This window comes from Sebastes umbrosus, chromosome 11, assembly GCF_015220745.1.
Source record: "Sebastes umbrosus isolate fSebUmb1 chromosome 11, fSebUmb1.pri, whole genome shotgun sequence".
Taxonomy (NCBI): domain Eukaryota; kingdom Metazoa; phylum Chordata; class Actinopteri; order Perciformes; family Sebastidae; genus Sebastes; species Sebastes umbrosus.
In genome coordinates, this window is record NC_051279.1 from 26864259 (window position 1) to 26887356 (window position 23098).

Consider the following 23098-nt stretch of genomic DNA (forward strand, 5'->3'; position numbering starts at 1 on the left):
GAAGAATGGAACCCAAAAGCACAAAAATGAGTCAGGCAATTTAACAGTGAGGTTAAGCTTTTACTTAGTAAGACAGGCAAAGGCCAGTACCAGGAAATCAGTCCAAACAGGCAGTTTAATGTAAGTGTTCTTCAATAAACTGTTATAATGATTATGCTACAAACACTTTATGTCATATCAGCTTTTCAATGCAGTGAGTTGTGGTCATTTGAGTGGGTCACCAATAAAATTTGTGTTATTTGACAAATTGTGTTAAACTTGTGTTTGTTATATGATACGATACACTTTATTGTCCCCTTGGGGAAATTTGTCTTGGACTCAAGTGCACACCATCAGCTGCCTCCACAGCAGCATCAATACATAAAAACATTAAAAACAAACATAATCAACATGTAAACAGAGAAACACATTCCAATGAAAGCCACAAACAACATATATTGCACATTACCCACATTGCACATATGGTAATAATTAGGATTATATTGAAAATGCGTCTGAAAACTAAAAAAATAAAATCCCAAATCTGAAAATGTTATTTCCAAAACATTAGGCCTATACAAATCAATGATAAAATAAGAAATCAAACCGTTTGAACAGTCTGAGGCTTGAGGGAGAGGAAAGAAGTCATGACCATGACCACCATATGACAATAAATTATGAAGAAAACTTTGAAAATAAAACAAAGTTTTAGCTAGTGACTTCAGTATTAAATTATCAGCATGTACAGTGCATCATACTGAACAAGAGGCACACCTATTTTTCTCAAATGATGCAGAAATAGTTTTAGTGTAATTCAACTCAGAGTGGGTTGATGCATTGTCGCTCTTTTCCAAATCTTAACAACTTCGCCCAAATGGATCAATGGGATAATGTCCAAATCACCACCACATCGTGCCTATGTGTTCCTGCCAAATCCCAACACGATGATGACTAATTCCCTGCTCATTCATTTAATTATTGGGCTCCACCCAGCACTGTCCACATCCCAAATACTGAACCCCTGACCACCCAGTCCCTCCAACAACATAATCATTAAATCATGGCTTGATCTCTACATGAGTCCACCTCTGCCAAAGTTACTATACCTCACAATGTTTTGCAACAACCTGTTTTCACTCCCAACTCATCAAATGCCGATACTTGGTCAGTGTCCCCCCCCTCCGAGGCACCCTTTAGTTTCTGTATGTGATGCACCAGGCTTTCGAGCACGATAGTCCGCTCAGGGAGGAGGTCGGAGTGGATGGAAGGATCAAACAAACACAGAGTTTCACAGGAGACCACTGTTCGTGTACTGCGTGAAACCAAGTTAACGTTGAATTATTTTGCTGCAGTTTTGTTACGCAACTTAAATACTAAACCAACGTCCGTATGTAAATTACTTAACAAATGCTGCCTTTTATTACATAACAATTGTACTTATTTTAACCCAAACCATGATCTTTTCCTTTTTCACAGGAAGTTAGGTTTAGGCAACACAACCACTTAGTTAGGGTTAGGGAACGATCGTGGTTGACGTTATCTTACATGACTCGTGCTGATGATACTAACAACTCACGTGTCTATTCATGTGACAGAATAAGTCAACGTTACTTTAAGTATCACACAGGACACGAACAGCGGTCTCCTGGTAGAAAGTCTTGTGTTTGTTTGGCCCATCCGCCACCCGCCCTGAGCGGAGTCTCACTTGCTCCGACTGTCAAATAACGCCACAGTTTACATTGGAGTTAGTTGAAAGCCCGGCTCATCACATACTGTTGCTAAAGGGTGCCTCCGTGCGTTGGTTCTCGATGCTGAGGGGCATTTCCGAATGGCAGTATTTGACAAGTTGGGAGTAAGGACAGGTTGAACGAGCTTAAACTGACACAACCAAAACTGATACTACATGGGTATCTAGAGTGTTATAGTTTGCGTATAGGGCCACTGACCAAGTGTTGGTATTTGACACGAGTTGGGAGTGGGAATGTGTTGTGTGCACTGGCCTTACTGTTACAGAAAACACATTTTTTCCCTTTTTCCCAGCATTCTTTCTTGAGTAAATAATGTGTTGGTGTGGGTCTATTAGTCACAGAAGACAGTATTGCAAAATAATGACCAAGTGTTATTGTGCAGAGAAAACTGGAATACATTAGTATGGAGCAAACAAGCTTTTATCAGCTTGAACATGGAACAGATAGGGTTATTTTAAGGTTATGAAGAACTTACATAGTAAATTATACAGAATGCATAACTACAGTAAGCTAAGAGAACAATGTTCTTATCCAATGCGATGGCTGCTTAAACCCCTGAAACCTTGTCTATACAGAAAGCATCCCGTGTCTGTGCCAATAGAAAGTCAGTGGACCTGCTGAGTGGACTGTGTATCGGTTTCCTCCATGTTGGCTCTCTCATTTACTGAAGACCTTATGAAAAAGGATTTCAGTTTTGAGTTACAAACTATAAATTGTGTAAATGAATTGTGTTCATGTTTGGTTAAATGATTCATTCTTTGTTTATTCTTCATAAATCAAGAAAGTGAACTAAATGGATTTAAATCTGTCCAATGAAAAGTATTAGGAAGTTCAAATCAATAACTCTGACATTGTTTGTAGCTAAACAAGCTCCCCTCCAGCCGGATGAGAACAAATAAACAGGAGATTGGAGGAGGAAGTGGAAGTAAACACAATCGAAAGGACAGTTATAGAGTGCTACAGGAATGATTCCTAAAACCTGGAAATGAGTTAGCATTTTAGCACTTCTGGTTCCCTCGTCTGGAAGTCAATTGGTGTTTAGTTAGATGCCCAAAATAAAGCCTTTAAGTGTGACAAGTTCTTCAACATTCACAATGTTGTAATGCTCGTTGTTGCAAGTCAATATGACAAGAAGAGAAGAGTCGTGTTAATCCAGTCTGGTTCTGTCTTCCTCTGCTGACAATCCCTGATGGTGTGATTGCAGTCAGCTGATACTTAAGTACACAGGGCTAATTGAGCTTTGGTTTGTCTTTTCTGGTTAAAGCGAGTGTTTGATCTCCACTAAGCCTTTGGCCACTGCCACGGCTCGCTGCCAGAGGAGATGGAGCCTCTTGGTCAGCAGGACCAGAGGGACTGACTGTGCTGTGTTGAACAGTGTATAGACGTACAATATAGGAAACGTTGTTATATAGTACCTTTCAAATACAGAGGGAAATCATAAAAATAGTTGTTCTAATGCAAAGAAATGCTTTAGAAAATGAAATCAAACTAAATAATTAGGGCTGTCAATCGATTAAAATAGTTAATCGCAAATTAATCAAATTTTTTATCAGTTCAAAATGTACCTTAAAGGGAGATTTGTCAAGTATTTAATTTAAATCAACATGGGAGTGGACAAATATGCTGCTTTATGCAAATGTATGTATATATTTATTATTGGAAATCAATTCAAAACACAAAACACTGACAAATATTGTCCAGAAACCCTCACAGGTACTGCATTTAGCATAAGAAATATGCTCAAATCATAACATGGTAAACTGCAGCCCAACAAGCAACAACATCTGTCAGTGTGTCAGTGTGCTGACTTGACTATGACTTGCCCCAAACTGCATGTGATTATCATAAAGTGGGCATGTCTGTAAAGGGGAGACTCGTGGGTACCCATAGAACCCATTTACATTCACATATCTTGAGGTCAGAGGTCAAGGCACCCCTTTGAAAATGGCCATGCCAGTTCTTCCTCACCAAAATGCAGCGTAAGTTTGAAGCGTTATTTTGCATCCTTTGCCACAAGCTAGTATGACATGGTTGGTACAAATGGATTCCTTAGTTTTTTTTTGTTTTTTTGACACAGCATCTTCACTCTAGCTTTAAAACTGAGCCCGCTACAACCTAAAGTTGCGTTAATGCGTTAAAGAAATTAGTGCCGTTAAATCAAATTTGAGCTAACTTTAGATTTTAGTTTCACTTTAGTAATAAATTGTCAGACAAAAACAGTACAGCTTGTACCCTCATTGGCCAAGCGTGTGATTTACAAGTGTGTTTACGCAATATTGTGACTGTTTATTTTCATGAAATGTGTGCTCACGCAGTCTAGACAGCAGTCCAGAAAACACATGAACTGTGCAGGGTAAATGATACACAGGCAACTTTCCGTAACTTTTCTGAATTACGGCCATGTGTGCTTACACACACACAAACACGCACACACACACACACACACACACACACGACTGCATTCACAGACAATTTGCAATACAATGACAAATCCATTTGACCAAAAGTGGCATCAAACCACCATTAAAAGAGACACGAAACACAATGAAATGCACATCGTCTGTTTTGCAGCAATTACGATGGCTCAACGGTGGGGGGATGCGGGAAGAATAAAAGTTTTGAAGCACTGATTGGAAGAACATGTAGAAGTGAGTGGAGAGGATCTGTTGTGAGGACACACAGACATGCAGCAAGGCACAATATTGGACCAAAGAAACCGGATAAACTAAGTGAAAGACAGCATTATTTCCTGTTTTATACAGAAAGGGAGGGAATATGAGGGGCAAGTTAAGAAGCAAAAGTATATGATGGTGACTGTAAGTTAGCTCTGCAGTTTCAACTATAAAAGTTGTCAAAGTCGCCCCTTTTCTTTCATGAGTATTTCTAACACATCAACCCAAACCGATCACTGCTGAAAACATCCCCCCGCCTTCTCTCGACGGACTTTCCAGCCCACTGGGTTTCATTAGGAAGAGCTGATCCACCCAAAACAAATACTGCCCACAGACGCTACTACCAGCATCGGTCAGCAAGAGAAATAAATGATCTCTTTCCTGTTGGGAGGGCCCTTCCGCAACAGCGATCTGGCAGGTCGAGTGTAGAGGAAACATGTGAGGTGAATGGAGAATTATGATGATATAACAGATGAAATGATATTCACTTCCCTCCCTACACCGTCTCTCTGGGTTTTTCTTTTGTTTTTCACGTCCCATGCAGGCCTCTGTCACTTTCCCATGCTGAATTATTTCAAGTGCTTCCTTACTGCTTCCTCTCCCTCTGTCCCTCTTCCATCCCTCTTTTCCCTTGCGTGAGAAATTTTGGCCAAAATGCCTGCATGGAGACATCTTTCACTTTTCACCAATTTGCACTGTAAAAAAAATCATGTAATACAGTTGAGGAGTTATTACTAATAACTATAAGGATAATAATCAAAAAGAGAAGTTCAGGTTGATGGTTATATCTGTTTGTAATTCAGATTATCAGCTTTTTCACGACAACAGCGACTCAATACGCCATGGCAGCCGTATTGAGGGGATTAGTGGAGCTAACTACCTGACAAAAACTGATTCAATATGGGCCCAGGTCTTTCTCATAATTCTATGACCTTTCTTATGCTGAAAGCCGGCTTCAGTGTATTCATTGGACAAATATTCATGCATTCACTCACAAACATTAAGCAGTAGTAGCTGGGTTGTTTTATTTTATTTTATTCATTTATGTGATGCAGACGGTGCTCATTGATCAACAGAAGAAAAAAAACTGTAAACTGTGAATCACGAGTTCTTTGACCCTTAAAATAGTGTCCCTAAAATATGTTTAGAGCCATGTACAGTACATCACCTTGTGATCAACCAACAGATCTTTTTGCTGACGTGAATCATCAGCTTCTCATTTGTGATATATCTGTTTTGGACATATGACTATGACGTATGATCATATGAGCATGATTCCCAAGACCAAGCACAAGCTCACTTGTTATTTAAAACCTAGTATTTATATGTCCGTCTTGATTCAACTTTAAGGGCGCGTTCACACCGACCTTGTTTAGTCCGGTTGAACCATGGACTGTATACGTAAGAAGTGGACGTAGTCACCGTGACGTCACCCATTGATTTGTGGACTGCTGTTTTGAAACGTGGTTCGTATGTAAAATTTGCTTCAAAGTGCGGTGCTCTTCGTGGATGCTTGGTGTGAGCCCGCCCTCAGTCTTCAGCCCCTGATATGGAAGTTGATCATGCCATTTCTAAAAGCTTTCTTTTGTGTTCAGAGCATAGATTTACCTCGCTGGGGGTTCACTTCTCAGTATCTGACAGCTGATTATTTTAAGCATCCTCAAACATCTTAAATATACAATAGGAAACATGTAATCCAATGTAATGCGAATATGCTCATGCAGTTAATTAGAAGCTAACGCTCATTTCTATGTGTTGATGATCCCACATATAGTACGTGCAACAACAATGTAACACATCATTTTAATATGTGGAAGAGAAGAAAAATATTTTTCTCTAGAAATTCTAAATCAGCCAGTGACTCATCTAGAGACCTACACCCATTGGACTCAGCAGAGACTAAAGCTGTGACACATAACCAAGCTGAGATCCATATGTGATGAGACCTGTTACCCATCTGTTTCTTATGAGTGCGCTGTTTTGAATGCTTGTGAACATTGTGTATTAGTTCAGTCTGTCTGTGTTTTAGTGTTTGTGCTGCGGGTGGATGTAGCTTAGTGGTGATAGTCAACTGTCTCTTTTGCTGCCTTCTAATGGAACCTGGGGGTTCAACAAAATGCCCAACTTGACAGTAGAAATAAACAAGTTTACAGCCTGGAACAAAAGAAAAATAATGGTTTTGGTCTCATGACTCGTTGAAAAAACAAGAAAGGTCCAAGGGAAGCAATTACAGCTAGCTCAATGTACTTTTAATGAAAATGTACACAGCAACAAGCAACATGTACAGAAGACTGTGATAACATGTGATGAATAATTTAGATGAAAAAGCCACAAAAAAGACCCCGAAATAATACATGGACTCTTGTTTTGCAGAAACTCAGAGGTCTGCATATTGTATTTGTTTACTAATGGATTTTGACCACTCCAATATGGCGGACGCGCAGACCCACGTCAAATTGCAAACGTGATATCTATGTTTCTATATCTGTCTGTGGTAATAACGACCAATTTGACCCCAAGTTCTCAGTCAGAACATTCAGCAATTTTATTTGCGAACGTTTAAATTAACTTGTGCTTTTAATCTACACCATCACTATTAAATTCACTACCTCCTTCTTCTTCTTCTCCTTTGGTTTTACTGGCAGACTACCAACGTTAAAGGTGCATGCCGCTACCTACTGTACCGGAGTCTGTAACATCATGACTTTATAAAGAATACTGGATGTTAAACCTTCTTAAATAAAGTCCTTTGAACCTGTAGTTGTTTGCCCCCTGTCTCTAACAGACAAGTTTGTAAAATCTAACATTAGATGGCTTACAATGATTTCAGAAAATAATAATAATAGGCCTAATAATTCATAATAATAATTATTATTATTTTTTAAGGGTGCTGAGAGGAAATGTAATGTGTGCTTGAGCATTCCTACTACTAACCCTAACCCTACCTCAACTTTATGCAAATGAGGAGCAGCTAACGTGACGCCCCGTCTCTCGAATCGCGCCGCCACTCTACCAGAATGCTGCCTTCCAATGGGGTCTTGTTTAAAACAAAGCGCTCAAAAGCGTGGCGCTACTAAACCTGAGGAACGCACCCTATTTTTTTCCTGATGATGCTACACTGCGAACAACAAAAATCAGCAGGAGGAGAGGTAGTAACGTTACCTGTTAGCAGCCGATGGGCAGCGCAGTCCTGATTGGCTAAATAATGAAGCTACTAATGTTAACGGAGGTGCCATTGAGTTATTATCATGAGGCGTTCAAACTCTGCTCAGAAAAAATGACTTGGGTGAAGGTAAATTACAATGATGTGTCAATCAAATGTAATCTCGTAAGTTTTTGGCGAGAAACTTGAATAAATCCAGTTGTTTGTAGGAGATGTTTTCACAGCAATATAAAATAGATAATAGAGAGAGAATTATGACCTGTTTAACACTAACACTAAGCAGGTTGCCAAGATTTTTTTTAATCAAAGCAAATATTTAAATAATCATAATCATTTGAATGTGTGTTTTTATGCAAATAACCACTATAGATGACAATAACAAAGTACAGTTCCCTCTCTGCCCCGAAAAATAGGGCTCCCCGGAAGCCACGGTGTAATTTCAACACTGTAATTTACCATGCATATAATGTTTTTTGTGTAAAATATATTTAACATTGAATGACATCAGATCTAAAATGTTATTCCTTCATTTAGCACAGAGATTTCAAAGTGCCAGATAAAATTTCTGAGTTGCAGAAAAAAATATATATACTCGTCTGCCACATTAGCAGACAGTGAAAAAAGTTCATTTCAGACCCTGCTCATAAGAAAGCATGTCAATGAACTGTTTGCACAAATGATCTATTGCAATGTGTGCAGTATAGTTCCTCTGATCTCTTGTACCAAAATCATTTGAGAAAATAAAATCAAAAGGCAAACATAATCAAAGGCAAACTCAAAAGCCATAAATTATAGAAAAATGAAAGCCAAATTATAACAATTGAATTCTACGAAATTGAAGGCAGCGTGAGAACTCCCTCCTCTCTCATCTCCTGCCTCGTCTCCCCTCCCCTCTCGGGGGGGCTTTGTTCTGGCTGCAGAAGCACAACCGTAGAGGTTAAGAAGTAGATTAACAGCGACAGTGGGGAAATCACAGGGCGGCAACGTGCACAGATCGTGTTCTGCTGACTAATGAGCCCCTGCTTTCCTGCAGCTCCACCAGTCTCTACGGGTAGTTAAAAACGTGTGCAACATGCAGCCTTCCACGTCTGTACAGTATAAAAGCGTTTTTATTGTAATGTCTCTTTTGTGTTATTCTCTACCAGTACCTTCCTTTTTTATTCTCCTGCTTAATCTTTCTTCCTTCCTTCAGATCTGCACTTTAAGTATCTGGATTTCTTTCTTTCCGTCTTTCTCTGAGATCAAAACATCTCTTGACTTTCACTTAGCACCATGTAGGGTGAGTGTTTGAGCAGATGTCTTTCTGTGTGCGCGCGTGTGTATGTGTATGTGTGTGATGGTTTTGCCAGCTGAGCACAGAGCACTCCTGTCCTGCCAGCTTGAGAAATGAGAGGAAGCATTTTACAAGTCTTGTGGTTGTACTTCCATAACCTGACTCATGCTGTACATCTCAGGCTCTAACTGAATGCAGCGATTGTATGGCGTAAAGAAAAAAAAAACATCTTACCCTCAAAACACGATTCATCATCCCGTTCATGATGTGTGGCAACGGAGGAACCAATGATGTGCAGTATGGTCAAGCTCCAAACTGATTCTGAAGTGTTTTAGTCTTTTTTTAGCTTTAAAGGGACTGTTTGTAAGAATCAGAAATGCTTGTTAACAGCGATCCCTGTGGCCGTTAAGTCAACGAAAGTCAGCTTTGGGATCGCACTTGCTCGCTCTACATAGACATGAACAAGCATCGTTCAAAACAGTGAAGCGACACACGTCAGCTAAAACCACAATATCACTCTATATTTCAGCTGCTTGGCAGTAATGTTAGCTGACCAGACGAAGGTCTCTCCATGAATCGACGCTGATCCTAGTGTTGGCTTTTCCTGCTTCAGCCTCCCGACCGGGCTGGAGGGAGACACCAGCACCTGGTCAGAGACGATAACGTTTCTCGCTGCGGAGCCCCGTCACTTCACAAGACACGGAAAACCTCTGTTGGTCTGGATGAGCTGCAGCAGTTATTTCTGCACAAACGTCCACTGTACATTTACTAGATATTCTCAGAGCTACTAACTCTTCTGCAGTGTGTAGTGAGCGCGCATGCACGTGAGGTGGAGCGAGCTGAGTGAAGGCAGGAAGGCAGAGGAGCAGAGACTCCGTCCCTGGAGACCAAAGCTACGGTCTCTCCGACCGCGGCCAACACTGTTTTGCAAGACGGGCTTCACTAGATATAACTTTGTGGTTTTGGTGCTTCCGTGTAGTTTGTGTTGGAGTCTTGTCTGAACAGCGTAGCCACACGCGAACGCGCATGGGACACATACCCGGGTGATTTACACGTGTAAGAAGTTACAAACAGTCCCTTTAATCTGCAAGTCTGTAAATTGTTGATTTCTAAATTACTGATGAATTTAAGTACAATCCCCACCTTTAAAGTCAGACTATGCAACTAAAAAAAGAAATGACACAATTGTCTTCTTACAAATAAAAAAGTTTAATTCATAAGCCATAAAATGGTCACTTGCTTAATTCATCGCACTCACAGGTTTTGCAGCTACGGCCTTGGTCGGTCTGGTGTGACCAGTAGCTTATAATGGCTAATGTAGCGGGGCAGTTAAAGGTAAGGTCGATGATGTTGGAAAGCTAGCATAATTTGAATGTAGCATCACCTCAGGAGCTCCGTCTAAACCCCCCACTCTCCTGGGGGCTCATTCCAAGGCAACGCCCCCCACACACACATGCACGAGCAGCGCCGCATCGTATCTACTTCACAGACACAGAGCGGAGAGAGAGAACCTCAACTCAACAACGCTACCTCATGACAAGTAACCGCGGCAGTGCTACTGCAGGGTTGAGTTTTCTCTTCCATTCTCCAGTAAACTTGCGGCGGCGAAGCGCTTTGAGTTCAGGCTGGTGCACGCCAAGGGTAGAGTACCAGCAGGGAGGCATCTGATTGGTTCTTTCCAAGCGGACCTCGAGGCAGTGATTGGTAAACGTTTTTACAGGATTGCAGCAGCTACAGATGACGGCTCTTTTACGATCCTTTTTCAGAGCTCATCAGTAATGGATCGCTGTCGGGGTGTAAAGACCATTTCAACCAATATAACAAATAGTGTCTACCGGAGAACATCGTCAACCCTGCCTTTAGGTATAATGATTGTGCATTTTTGCGATAAAAGCAACACATTTGGCACAGATGTAGGTTTATATGTTATGAAAAGACTGCAATCTTTTCAAAATGGCCTCCAAATAGGCGCTTAATATTCCTAAATGTTGCAGAAAACTGATTTTTATGACTCTTGATGATTTCCAATTTGTGTTCAAGCTGATTAGATCAGATGTCAGAAGATCACAGACATGTTTTTTCCCTCTTTATTTTTTAAGGCTTTTAAAAGCTTTTTAACCTGAGAAAAACATGAAACCCAAATAAAGGGAGCATGGTCACTCAAGGGTCAAACTTCAACCCCTTGCCTTCTTGACAGAATGGCAACCAATACAACTCTAAAACAACACGATTTTCATCTTTCCATCAATGCATTTCTCTTTTTATTAGCTGTACAACTGCCAGAGATATCGCTGGATAAAGTTCAGGATTGCCAAATTGCCTTTGCCTAATATGCCAGGATCTCTACAAAAGTCAGTTTTGGTCATATTTAAAATAAAAATAAAAAACCTTTGGCAATGAAGTTTATTCATTCAACACTTTTACATGCCGCATTGTTCAATAAAATGAACGATGGTTGGATTCCATTTAGCTGCTTGTGGTCCTGGTGTTGTTCATGGGAAACTTGATTAGAACAGAGCATTGTTTATGTTATTAATAACACCTGTGCTACTGTACTACCTACCTGTCCTACTATGACATGTCCAAATGTCTGCTGTGAAATATAAGTATTGATTATCACGACTCCTGTTTAAGATGTCTTGGTTACTAAGTGACAGCCTAAAGTCCACTCAGGGAAAAAAGAGACATCATCTGATGTAACCAGCTACCACATTTAACACCCTTCACACATTCACACACTTGAAGCAACGTCACACTAACAGTCTGACTGTATGGAGACTTCTCTTTTACTATGGTGGTAAATTTATTGCACACACACACATACAGTACACATAGCAGTACTTGTACAGTATTTGGTTCTCCATAATGTCCATCAGCTGTCTTTTTGTGTGAACCAGAGGCAGCTGGTATAACTAGAGCTACAGGACCAGGCATGGTCACACATGTTTTTAGGGTCTGTTTGTGTCAGTCTACATGTGAAAACAGTATATGCAAGCATGTTCATTTGTCAACACATTTGTGTGTGCATGCAAACTATATCATGTTCTCTCTGTTCCATGAATTATGTCTTGTGTTTCCCCTCCCATCAAGACTCACAGTCTGAGGACTCCAAACAGCAGAGGTGAAAGGCCAAACCTCTAAAAGCAAAGCTGAGCCGTGACATCTGATGTCTGAGGTACACCACAGATGCACATTCACACAGCCGCTTCAGCCGGGGAGGAGGAGGAGGAGGAGGAGGAGGAGGGGGAGGAAGTAATGTGGAGTCAAACAGCACACAACGGCCAAACCGAGTCAGGGAGGGTTACAGTAAAAGGTGCCAGAGAGAGAGGAGGAGTCCAGGCTCAGGATGAGTGTATAGCAACACCGACTCTCATTTATCAAACTTGCACAAGAATAAATGTGCTCGTACAGTAATCGCATGATCATTTCCCCCAACAGTGTCAGCGTTCATTAATATCGTCCTGGTTGTCCTGAAGATCAAACTGACATCTGGTCAGAGACCGTGTAGACACATTCCAACCGTCTTAATAATCCTGGACTCGAGATTACACAATAAAAGCAACAGTAATAACCACATTCTGAATCATCATAATCATGAGCATTTCACACATGGAGCCCAGACGCAGAACACTGTACATGTACTCTCATTTTAAAGTGCTATACAGTATTGTGCAGGGGGAGATTAACATTATTACACAGTATTAAAGATTGATAAATCATAACAGGATTTTTTTTTCTTATCACAGATAAAATCGTACCTTGTTTTTATTCTTACTTCATGTTTTTGTAATTCAATTAGGGCTGTCAAAGTTAACACGATAACACGTTAACGCAAATTCAATTTAACGGCACTAACTTCTTTAACGCATTAACGCAACTTAAAATGTTCAAGGTTGTCACAGGCTCAGTTTTAAAACTAGAGTGAAGATACTGGTTTCATATGAAACTAGAAATAAACCTAAGGAATCCATTGGTACCATCCCTGTCATACTAGCTTATCACAAAGGAGGTTAAATAACACTCCAAACTTACACTACATTTTGGCGAGGAAAAACTGCCATGGCCATTTTCAAAGGGGTCCCTTGACCTCTGACCTCAAGATATGTGGTTGAAAATGGGTTATATGGTGACCCACGAGTCTCCCCTTTACAGACATGCCCACTTTATGATAATCACATGCAGTTTGGGGCAAGTCAAATGCTTACTTTGGAATCAAAGTTATGAATAAATAACATACTTACCGTAATATCACATATGGTGAAGCTCATTAAACAAAACGTATCTTTTGCTGATATGTTTGTTTCATTCTGTAGTGTATATACAGTAAAGGACGAACATGTTGCTGCATCAAGATTTTTTTGGGGGCTACGGGTAGTCTCACCCACAGAAATGAAGGGTGTGTATAAAATGTCCCCGCAAGGAAATAAAAATTATTGGTCATTTCTGTAAATGCCTAAAATGACCGACAAGGGCTGCAAATGATGACTCTTGTGCAAAAGAAAGGCCCTGAAGCTCATATGGGTTGTTTCGGAAGAGGATGAAGTAGTTTGGAGGACTTGTTGTTGCAACATGGCAGTCATTTTAGTCAGGCTGTTCTCATTCAATGATCATACCAACGAAAAGTAATGCACTGTAATTCGTGACCCAAGGAGCCAGGACGTGCAGGGCTGCCTCTAAGGAAGCCAGGTGACGAAGTATAATGAGCGTCAAAGTCCGCGTAGGAAGGAGGTTGGGGTGGATGGAGTCGCTAGTCAGTGAAGTTAACGTTAACCACGATCGTTTGCTAACATTAACTAATTGGTTGTGTTGCCTAAACCTAACTTCCTGTAAAAAACTGAACTTTATTTTGAAAGGACACTATGCATTTAACAAGCATATATTGACACGCCGTCCCTGACATGTCCAAAAGTAACGCAAGAGGGGTACCCCATGCGTCGGTCTCCGATGCCGAGGAGCACCGACCGAGCGGTGGTATTTGACGAGTTGTGAGTGAGAGTGTGTCGATAGCAGCATAGTTGTTCGCTGTTATATTAATGTTCTGAATGTCGTATAGAGAACCTTTAACACTCATTATAATTGTTACAACAGTTTCTCAATTCAGATACAGAAAGATTCCTGCAGTTCACAGGGCTTAAATCTGACCTCCTGTCTAAGTTTTGATGAACGAGGGCCTCGTCTTCTCTCCCTCTTTACCCTCACCTTCACCCTCCAATCCGCCTCTTTCTTGTGAGTGAGCAAAAACTGTTTAGACAAGCATGCAGTTTCGCAGCGATTTCAATCCATTAAACTTAATGATAATAGCCCTTCACGTTGCATCCAAACTCCAGCTCCTCTCACTCCCTATTTGTTATGAGTGATGTAGCGTTTGGCACTAATTGCTCTAATCTGTCTCTCTATCCAAAAAGGCCCTGCCCCTCCTCGCAGCCTTTCCCAACAACGCCTCGCGCTGTGTTGCTGACGTCTGTCTTTCCTGCGTCCGTGCCAGGAAAACCCAGATTGTGTTGTGATGAAGTAGAAGAGGAAATGCAGGAAGAGCCGAGAAGAGATTATGTGGAAAGGTTTTTTCTCACTAAGAAGGCGCCCTCTTTATTGTAATTAAGATTACAATAACGGAGATAAAGATAACTCTATTTGTATTAAAAGTATTTGTTTTACTGTAAAACATGATTCACTCCTCGGGTCATCATTTCCTTTGGTCATTTCCTGTGTTTTTTCACTGAAGAACACAACACACACACACACTTGTTGTAGTGTGTTCTAGTGTGATTTATTGAAAACACTTCTTATGACCTTTGCACGCAAGTGTGACCTGTAAATTGCTTTGTGGGTTGTTAATGCACTGTGCGACAATGCTGATGTGTGTGTGTGCAAGAGAGAGCGAGTCGATGGTATGTGCAGCGCGGTACACGGAGGCACATTCCATTCTTGCGAGGGCCGGCAACTCCTTCAAGAACAAACGCTCGCCTTCTCCGCTGACACACATAAATGCAAATGCATGCATAAAGCGCACACGCGCGCACACACACTCCACATGCTCCTCCGCCCACTCTTATCAGCTGTTATTTGTTCCCATACTCCCATTACTCCTGGCCTCCCACATATGTTACAGAGATAAGGACAGCCCGACACAAGCTGCTGTTAATCATTAGGGGCTAATATCTGACCGGGTCGGTCGCAGGACGACAACACAGGGTCAAGAGGCTGAAGAATTGTGAGGAAAAAACGCAAAGAAATTGAAGTGCTACGTTTGCAATTTTTTTTTTTTAACCCTATGAGACCCGTCCGACTCTACTGTCTTTCAGAGGCTGTAGCAGGTTCAGTTTTAGGGCTAGGGTGAAGGTAGCTAGAGTGTCATACTAGCTTGTCGGGAAGTAGGTTAAATTCCGCTCCAAAGTTGGGTTAATTTTGGCGAGGAAAAGCTGGCATGGCCATTTTCAAAAGGGGTCCCTTGACCTCTGACCTCAAAGTATGTGAATGAAAATGGGTTCTATGGGTACCCACAAGTCTCCCCTTTACAGACATGCCCACTTTATGATAATCACATGCAGTTTTTTGAATACAGCATAAATGTGTTATTTTCGCCTATTCTAAAATGATGTATCTGAATATTTCTGCATATTACATCAATTTGGTATCACTGTAAAGCTGAGACTCTTGTGGATCCAATGAGCTTAACTGTATTCATGTGTGATGATATTAGTCCCCATAGTAGCCATTTCATTGTAGTGAGACCATTTTTAAAAATTTGACCTCACTGTATAAAATGACCTGTGGTGACCTCTAGGATAATCACAGCCTCATGAAACTTTACAGCCACAAACTAGAGACCTAGAGCATTCAGAGGATGGATGGCTTTCCTAGCTAGTTTGACAATAAGGAGGTTTCTGAGCAGTTTACACAACAGAAGTGCTCGCCATCCAATTTTTCATCAATTCTCCAGTGGTAAAAAATTGTCAAATTTAGCACCAAATCTGTGTAACAAATGGTATCAACCCAAAAATTGCTGTAACAACTTATGAGACATAATAGAGCATGGGGATGACCATCATATACTTCTGTCATAATGTTCTAAACCCTTATACACTTTTACAATTTATTTTAAATAATTAATTAATTCTTGTTTATTTCTAATTTATGACTAGAACAACTTGTCACACAGTGCTGAGCTGCATCTCAAATTAATCTTCAGGTTCCCAGCTTTCAGATGATGTACACCACTTCTATGTGACATCTACTGTTGACCTGCTATCTCCCCCTAAAGTAAAACCCCTAAAAAAGACAAAATCTGGTCTGCTGTGGATCTCAGAGGGTTAAAGACATCCTGCTGTCTCATTTGACCCTCCAGGGAAACCTCAGTGTCCTGGGCTCAAATCCAGAGTCCACTGCTGCATATCAGTCTCTCTTTCCTGTCTCTCTCTACTGTAAACTGATAACAAGAAAAAGCTGTGTCTCGACCCGTGTCATATGAGTTCCTTAAAAAAGTTTCTGAAGCATCTAGAGTGCTGATCTGTTACTTACAGATCAGGTTACAGGCTTAGTGAAGTTGGCAGTAATGGGAGAAATTCAGGATATACAGTATAGTATTTCAGGGAGGATGTTGTGTTGTGACACTCACATCAGAAGCTGGATCACAGAGGTGACAGGTCCCATTACAGGGCCTTGATACTCACAGTAGGACATTGTAAGGAAAGCTTGTCAAATAATGTGTGGCATTAAAACTGGTTTATTTCAACTTAGTATTTGTTTATATACAGTAGCTAAGGCGTCAGTTCTGTTGGTTATTATAACACTGTACTTGCTGAATAATCGGTGAGATCTGGGAATGCGATGACGACGTTGCTAAAAATAGGTTTTACGAGGGAAGAAACACAAGCTGTCACACGATCAGACAAGTTGTAAACAATTTAGCCAAACGCATTTACGAGAGAAACCTGAGGTGAACATTAAAATGATTACCCTTACTGTCTGTTGTAAACATCCATCAAAGTTTAAAGACAGACTTTCTGGTTCAACTTTGATTTGCTGTACTTGTGGTAGTTAGAAGATAAGATACGCCTTTAACGATCCCAGAGGGGAGATTCAGATGTTGCTGCAGCACAAGGACAGAAATAAGATAAAAGAAAAAGTTAAATATAAATAATTTAGAAATCTATAAAATAAAATTAAGAACAGAAATAAAAATAGAAATTGTACAAGAGCAATTTGAGCACTCAGATAATCAGTTTAGCGACATTATCTAAAGCACTTTGTCTGCAGGTAAAGCTGAAAGATGAGCACACCTTAAGTAACCCTAATAATTCTTCATTGCACAAGATAAACTGCACAACTACAGTAAGTACAGCAGGTCAAAGTTGAACCAGGAAATGGGTCTGTAAACTGTGATTTACAACAGACAGTTTAGGTAGAAGTTTTACTGTGTCTACATTTTGAGGGTTTGTTTAAAATCTGTGTGATTTGTTTGTTGCCCGTCAACTTCTTTGCGACGTTGCTATGTTCCTAAATCTCAGCAATTAAGTTGAAGTGAACGTTATTATTATAGATAGGAATGAAAGCTTCAACTTTAAAAAGTTATAATTAACCAGAGTTATCCTTTAGATTTTCTGGTTGATGATGTGTGTCTAAGAAAACACAAAAACACTTCCTGACACATACACATCAGTTCCTGTTATCCGGTAACTGTTAGCTCGCTCTGATCCTAAAGAGATCCCATCAAAAACTACAGAGGAAGACACAATGATCCCTGGATTACTTTAGTGGCTTTCTGTAGGGACAGCTGCTGGATACAGTTAGCAGACTTTTCCCAACTATGGCACAGACGGGCATCTCAAAGAGAATTTAAATATACGGTGACTTAGCATCAGTCTGCATTTTTCACTCCCTCTAAATACAGCTCATTTGATTTCTTCTCATGTTCTGGTCCAAATAAGATGTAAATAATGTTTTTAGTATCAAGAAACTACACTGCAACTTTTTTTTTTTTTTAAATAATTTAGAAATATGCCCCATCCCTTCTCCCATCTTCTCACCTTTTTTCTTCTTCAGAGTTTCTCCTGTTTCTTGGCTCCAGGTCTTGCCCTTCCCGCCAGCCACATTCCATAAGGCATACTGAGCCTTTCCCCTGAATATGATGGTTACTGTTGAGAAAAACACTCTCTTCCCTGGAAAAACACTGCCAGCATGTGGGGTCAGAGTATGAAGTGGAATTTAATATTGTTTGTCTCAGGGTGAAAAGACAGCAAAAGTGTCAGAGATTATGCTTGAAAGCCAAAATATAAGTTTTATAAAGGCATTTCATAGCAGCCCCGTATCACGCTTGCAGAAATGCAACATGGCACGTGGTTAACAACTGCTTAGGCTTAGGCAACAAAACTACTTGGTTAAGGTTAGAAAAAACATCATGGATTGTGTTAAAATAACATAACATAATGTAACAACCGTAACTGTTGTTGCTCGTCTTTCAGCTGCTCCCGTTTGGGGTTTGCCTCAGCAGATCATTGATCCGCACATTGGTTGGCATAGGTTTTACGCTGCATGCCCTTCCTGACGCAAGTTAGGGTTAGGAAACGGTCGTGGTTGATGTTAACTTCACAGACTAGCGACTCACGTGACTCATGGAACTGATGATACCAACGATTCACGTGACTAAAGACTGATGTGACAGAATAAGTCAACTTAACTTTTAGTTTCACACGGTACATGGACATCGGTCCCCTTGTTGAAAGTTTTGTTTTTGTTTGACCGGTCCACCATGAACGGACTCTCACGCTATTAATACTACATCACTTGCTTAGACCGCCGAATAACGCCGAAGGTGGGTTTACATTGGAGTTAGTTGAAAGCCCGGTATGTCACATACTGTTGCTAAAGGTTGCCTCCGTGCGTCGGTTTCCGTTGCGAGGGGCGCTGACCGAACGGCGGTATTTGACGAGTTGGGAGTAAGAACGGGTTGCCTGAACCGTAACAGTGTAACTACCGTGAATAAATAAAGACCGCCCATAGCCTACTTTCTTACGTAACATTACGTAACAACTGTAACAATGTCACGTAACAAGTCAGTGTTTACTTTTGGTTTCACACGGATATGAACAGCGGCCTCCTCCCATCCACCACCCCTCCCACTCGCCCTTAGTGGACTTTCTCGCTTGTTTTACTCGTTATTATACCATGTAACTTTCAATAACGGTCGCTTGTTGTACTACGTCACTTGCTCTGACCAAATGCAAAAATGCCCACCTGCAACGTACCCGTGGTTTGCAGAAACAATGTTTTCCTGCCGACTGGGCTGGCCTCACATAACTTCATTGAAGTGCGTATACGCAAACAGACAGAACCTCAAATATGATATCCTTTACCTCTGTTCTGTTCAGGGTTATCATGCTAATACTTCTAGTATCAGTATGTATTTGCTCCTCTGGATTTCATCCACCTCCAAGCAGGACAATGGTGTTGTGTAGCAGGGACAGGGTGGTCTCTGTGATAGCGCTGACCCCGATACACTCCACATTTCCACTTCCTCTGCTGCTCCCAGACGATGCATCACTCCTACCTTGTGACAGTAACACTGTCAGCTTCGTATACAGTAGTAGCTTTTTCCCTGCCTCTATTTGGATGCCTGTTTGTCTGGATGTATTCCGTCAGATAATTTAAGTGTGCAGACGCAACTACAGAAGCAGAGGGACTTCAGTCAGGATCAGACCATACAACCTTTATGTCTTTCAGGATGGTCACTTTGTCAGATTAGATGAATGTGATCATGACTTGGCCAGACGACTTAGACTCAGACTAAACATCAAACCATGACCGATAGTTTGCGGTCTTTCCAACCCTATCAGCAGACAAGAGCCTAAATTTTGGACGATTTGGCAAACAACATGTTTGATGTGCACATACGCACGGGGAGGTGTGGTTATTTTACTAAATGCAACCAGCGGATCTGCGGTGCCAGAGCGTAATCGTGACGTTAAAGACAGCAGCGGGGCACATTGCACTGGCTCTCTGTATATATACTTATCACATGCTCATTAATTGAGTGGTACAGAACATCTGTGTAAGTATAATATTATTATCATGATTTTAATTGTGGTGAAAACCGGGACAATTTGGTAGTGATCGTTGAAAACCGTGACATTTGGGTGTTTTACAGATATTTGTCGGGACTCGGGACACCCAGTTTGAAACCGGGACAAACCGGGACATCTGGTCACCGTAACCGAGACTGCCATAAGGTTTCATTGGATATGCATGGTCCCCAGAGGATGATTCATGTTATAGTGACCCCCTGACCTTTCCTCTGGCACTGCCATCTGGCCAAATCTTAAAACTTGTACACATGAAATATCCAAATCTAAGCAGCAGAGTGCAATGAAGTTTACTGAGCACATTCATGCTCTCCACAGAATGAACCCTTTCCATTATGGACACTTATTCTAGCACCGTCCTCAGCACAAAATGTCAACTACTGTACAGTACGTACATAATGGACTGCTCCAGGGATGATGTATGTTTGTAGGCCAACCAGGAAGTTAGCATCGCCCTGGGTTCCCTCAACAAAAAGCCAATGGGGATTTTTCCATTTGGTTTTGGATTATTGCAGAAAATAAATTCATAAACAAACAAACATTTATGATACTTTAATAATAAAGATATGAAAGATACATTTTTGGAATTTTGAAGCATGAATGCAATCGCCAGAAGTAAAAAGCTAATGTTAATGCAAACAAACTACACTACGGTTGCATGAGCGTGAGTATACACAACGTCGCCAAAGATGACGTTTAGTAGTCTCGTTTAACCACTTGTTAGCAACCGCCTTTTTTAAAGACCCGTAAAGGCTTTAAAATTCACAAGTGAGGTATTTATTGATGTGTTTTAATGTCGTAGAACAAAACGTTAAAGTCTCTTCAGCTTGTGTTAACCACAGACCTTATTTCAGGCATGTAAACTGAAACCCATTGACTTCCAAACGAGGGAACCGGAAGTGCTAAAATGCCAACTCATTTCCAGGTTTTAGGACTCATTTCTGTAGCACTCTATATATCTCATGATCTATAAACATATGGGCATGAGCTTCGCTGAGCACATTCATGCTCCCAAGGGGATAAATCCTTTGGATTTGAATGACTTCATGACCAGGAATGCTGAAAATGGAATTGAACAATCCCCTCTATGTTGAATTGCATTTCTCATGGAGCGTTTACGGGGAGAGTCATTTGACTGAACAATGCTCCGTCCTCAGCGCTGCTAGGTGGAGGATACCACTGGGTGGGCGAAAGAATTAGGGCCGGGGTGGAGGCCGGGTACTTCCCAAAGCATTAAGAACTGCTGAGTGAGGATATGATGAAAGGGTCTTGAGTTACTACTGGGGCCAATGGGAAATGAATGACCTCTATATATTCTTGTGGAGAAAACAGCGCTGTGAACAATGGACAGAGAAGCAAAACATGGGAAGGGAGGGAGGACAGAAAAGCGAGCAGTTATGGCAAATGTCAAGTGAAAGTAATAAGAGTCCATTGTTGGAAGTAATGAGCTTCTATTGTTGTGCTCTCTCAAATAAAATTACCACGCATGTTTTTTTCCAGATAACCGTAAGGGAAGTGAAGCAGATTGATGATGAGGTTATGATGGGAGAATCTGTATGTGGACAAGCTGCTGTCAACACTCATTTCTTTCTCTTTGCCTTGTCTCCTGGTTGTTTAATGAACATTTCAGCCTGGAGCCACATGCTGCAACATTAGCTTTTCCCCTCCGTCCACAAGACAACAGGTGGACAGGCACACACTGCGTGCATTTCAACACGCTGCAAGCGGCTGCTTTCAATTAGCGGTGTGAATGTGTGTGTGTGTGTGTGTGTGCATGTGTGAGAGACCGGGGTTTTCACACACGCCCATTTTCATAACCCCATGTGTCGTACTAATCACCTCAAGATGTGTAGATTAAAGAGTGACACAATTACGTGTGTCTACGTGAATGGAGCTGCTGTAGGAAATGCTGGTGGAAACAGAGCTGTAGAGTCTTATTACAAGATTCCCCCCCCCCCTCCCAGTTAGGATAACCACACACAGAAATGAAGCTGAGCGTGTTGACGTCTCACTGTTTGGAAACAAGTTTTTTTTTTTCTGTTAGCAGTTGGTTGAATTCTTTCAAAGCCCTCCTGCTTCCTGCCCCGTTCAGAAACTGCTCTCTATGACTAAACGGCATGTATGGACTTGTCTGGAAGAGGGGAACAGTGAGCAAGAGACAGAGAGAAAGCAATATGTATCAATATTTGGGGGGATTTAGCAACAAAACAAGCCAATATTAAATGTATTGAAATATCAGTGGATGCTTCCTCTCAACTGCACAAACTGGCCAAATTGACACTTAAGTCCACACAGGGAACGTCAATGTCAACGTCAGTGGCGGCTGCGTTAACCTTTTGTTTTTTATTTCGCCATCCGTGTTAACAGGTTAGAGGCAGCGCGGCTCACTGCATGTCAGCTGCATCTCTTCTAGAGATTCGAGGTCTTGCCTATTTTTACCACAAGCTGGAAAATAGGGAAGGGAAATAACTCTGGATTCAGTTATTAGTGCATTTTACAACTTTTAGGACCTAATGATTTAAATAAGGGCTGTTAGAATGTTCATACTGGCAAGTTGATTCACTTCAAAATAAAAATAAAAGGTAGGTAGGTTGCAAAGGTACAAGGTAGGAGTGATGCATCGTCTGGGAGCAGCAGAGGAAGTGGAAATGTGGAATGTATCGGGGTCAGTGCTATCACAGAGACCACCCTGTCCCTGCTACACAACACCATTGTCTTGCTGGGAGGTGGATGAAGTCCAGAGGAGCAAATACATACTGATACTAGAAGTGTGAAAATAAATGATCCGCTGGGTTAAGCCCGGGACACAAAGGGACCGTCAGCAGCGCGTGGCGGCTGCGTTACCTGTTGTTTTTTATTTCACGTCTGATTGGCTGCTGCCGTTTTTTTCTGTGGACAGAATTCCTTCAATTGTTAACACAAGGCTTTTATCCTGAAATATGTGCAGGACAGTGTTGTAGAACATGCAGTGACTTGCACGGTTCCATGAATGAATAACGTACGGGGTTTTAATGGTGGATTATTACTATTATTTACAAATTACCACACATTTCTTAACCTTTCTCTGTCTAAAATAAAATTACATTTATAATGAAATGAAAAGGCCATTATGAAAGGCAAACTCTATGTAGAAAGAAAGGGCTGACAGCAGCAGCAGAAACGCAGCTGGTGTGAACACCCGACGC

At 41.2% G+C, this 23098-nt stretch overlaps 1 protein-coding gene across 4 annotated transcripts in view; it reads left to right on the plus strand.

The window, feature by feature from the left end:
- The window catches only part of LOC119496431 (lymphoid enhancer-binding factor 1-like), a 31144-nt gene extending 16662 nt beyond the window's left edge, over window positions 1-14482 (plus strand). For 2 of the 4 annotated variants that reach the window (XM_037783727.1, XM_037783728.1), the window contains 2 exons: window positions 11926-12010; window positions 14241-14480. In XM_037783727.1, coding sequence (XP_037639655.1) covers window positions 11926-11960 — 35 coding nt within the window. In that variant the 3' untranslated portion in view covers window positions 11961-12010; window positions 14241-14480. Of the gene's footprint in view, window positions 1-11925; window positions 12011-14240 lie in introns of all 4 variants that reach the window. The other 2 variants (XR_005208700.1, XM_037783729.1) reach the window with 2 other exon arrangements.
- Window positions 14483-23098: the final 8616 nt, after the last annotated feature.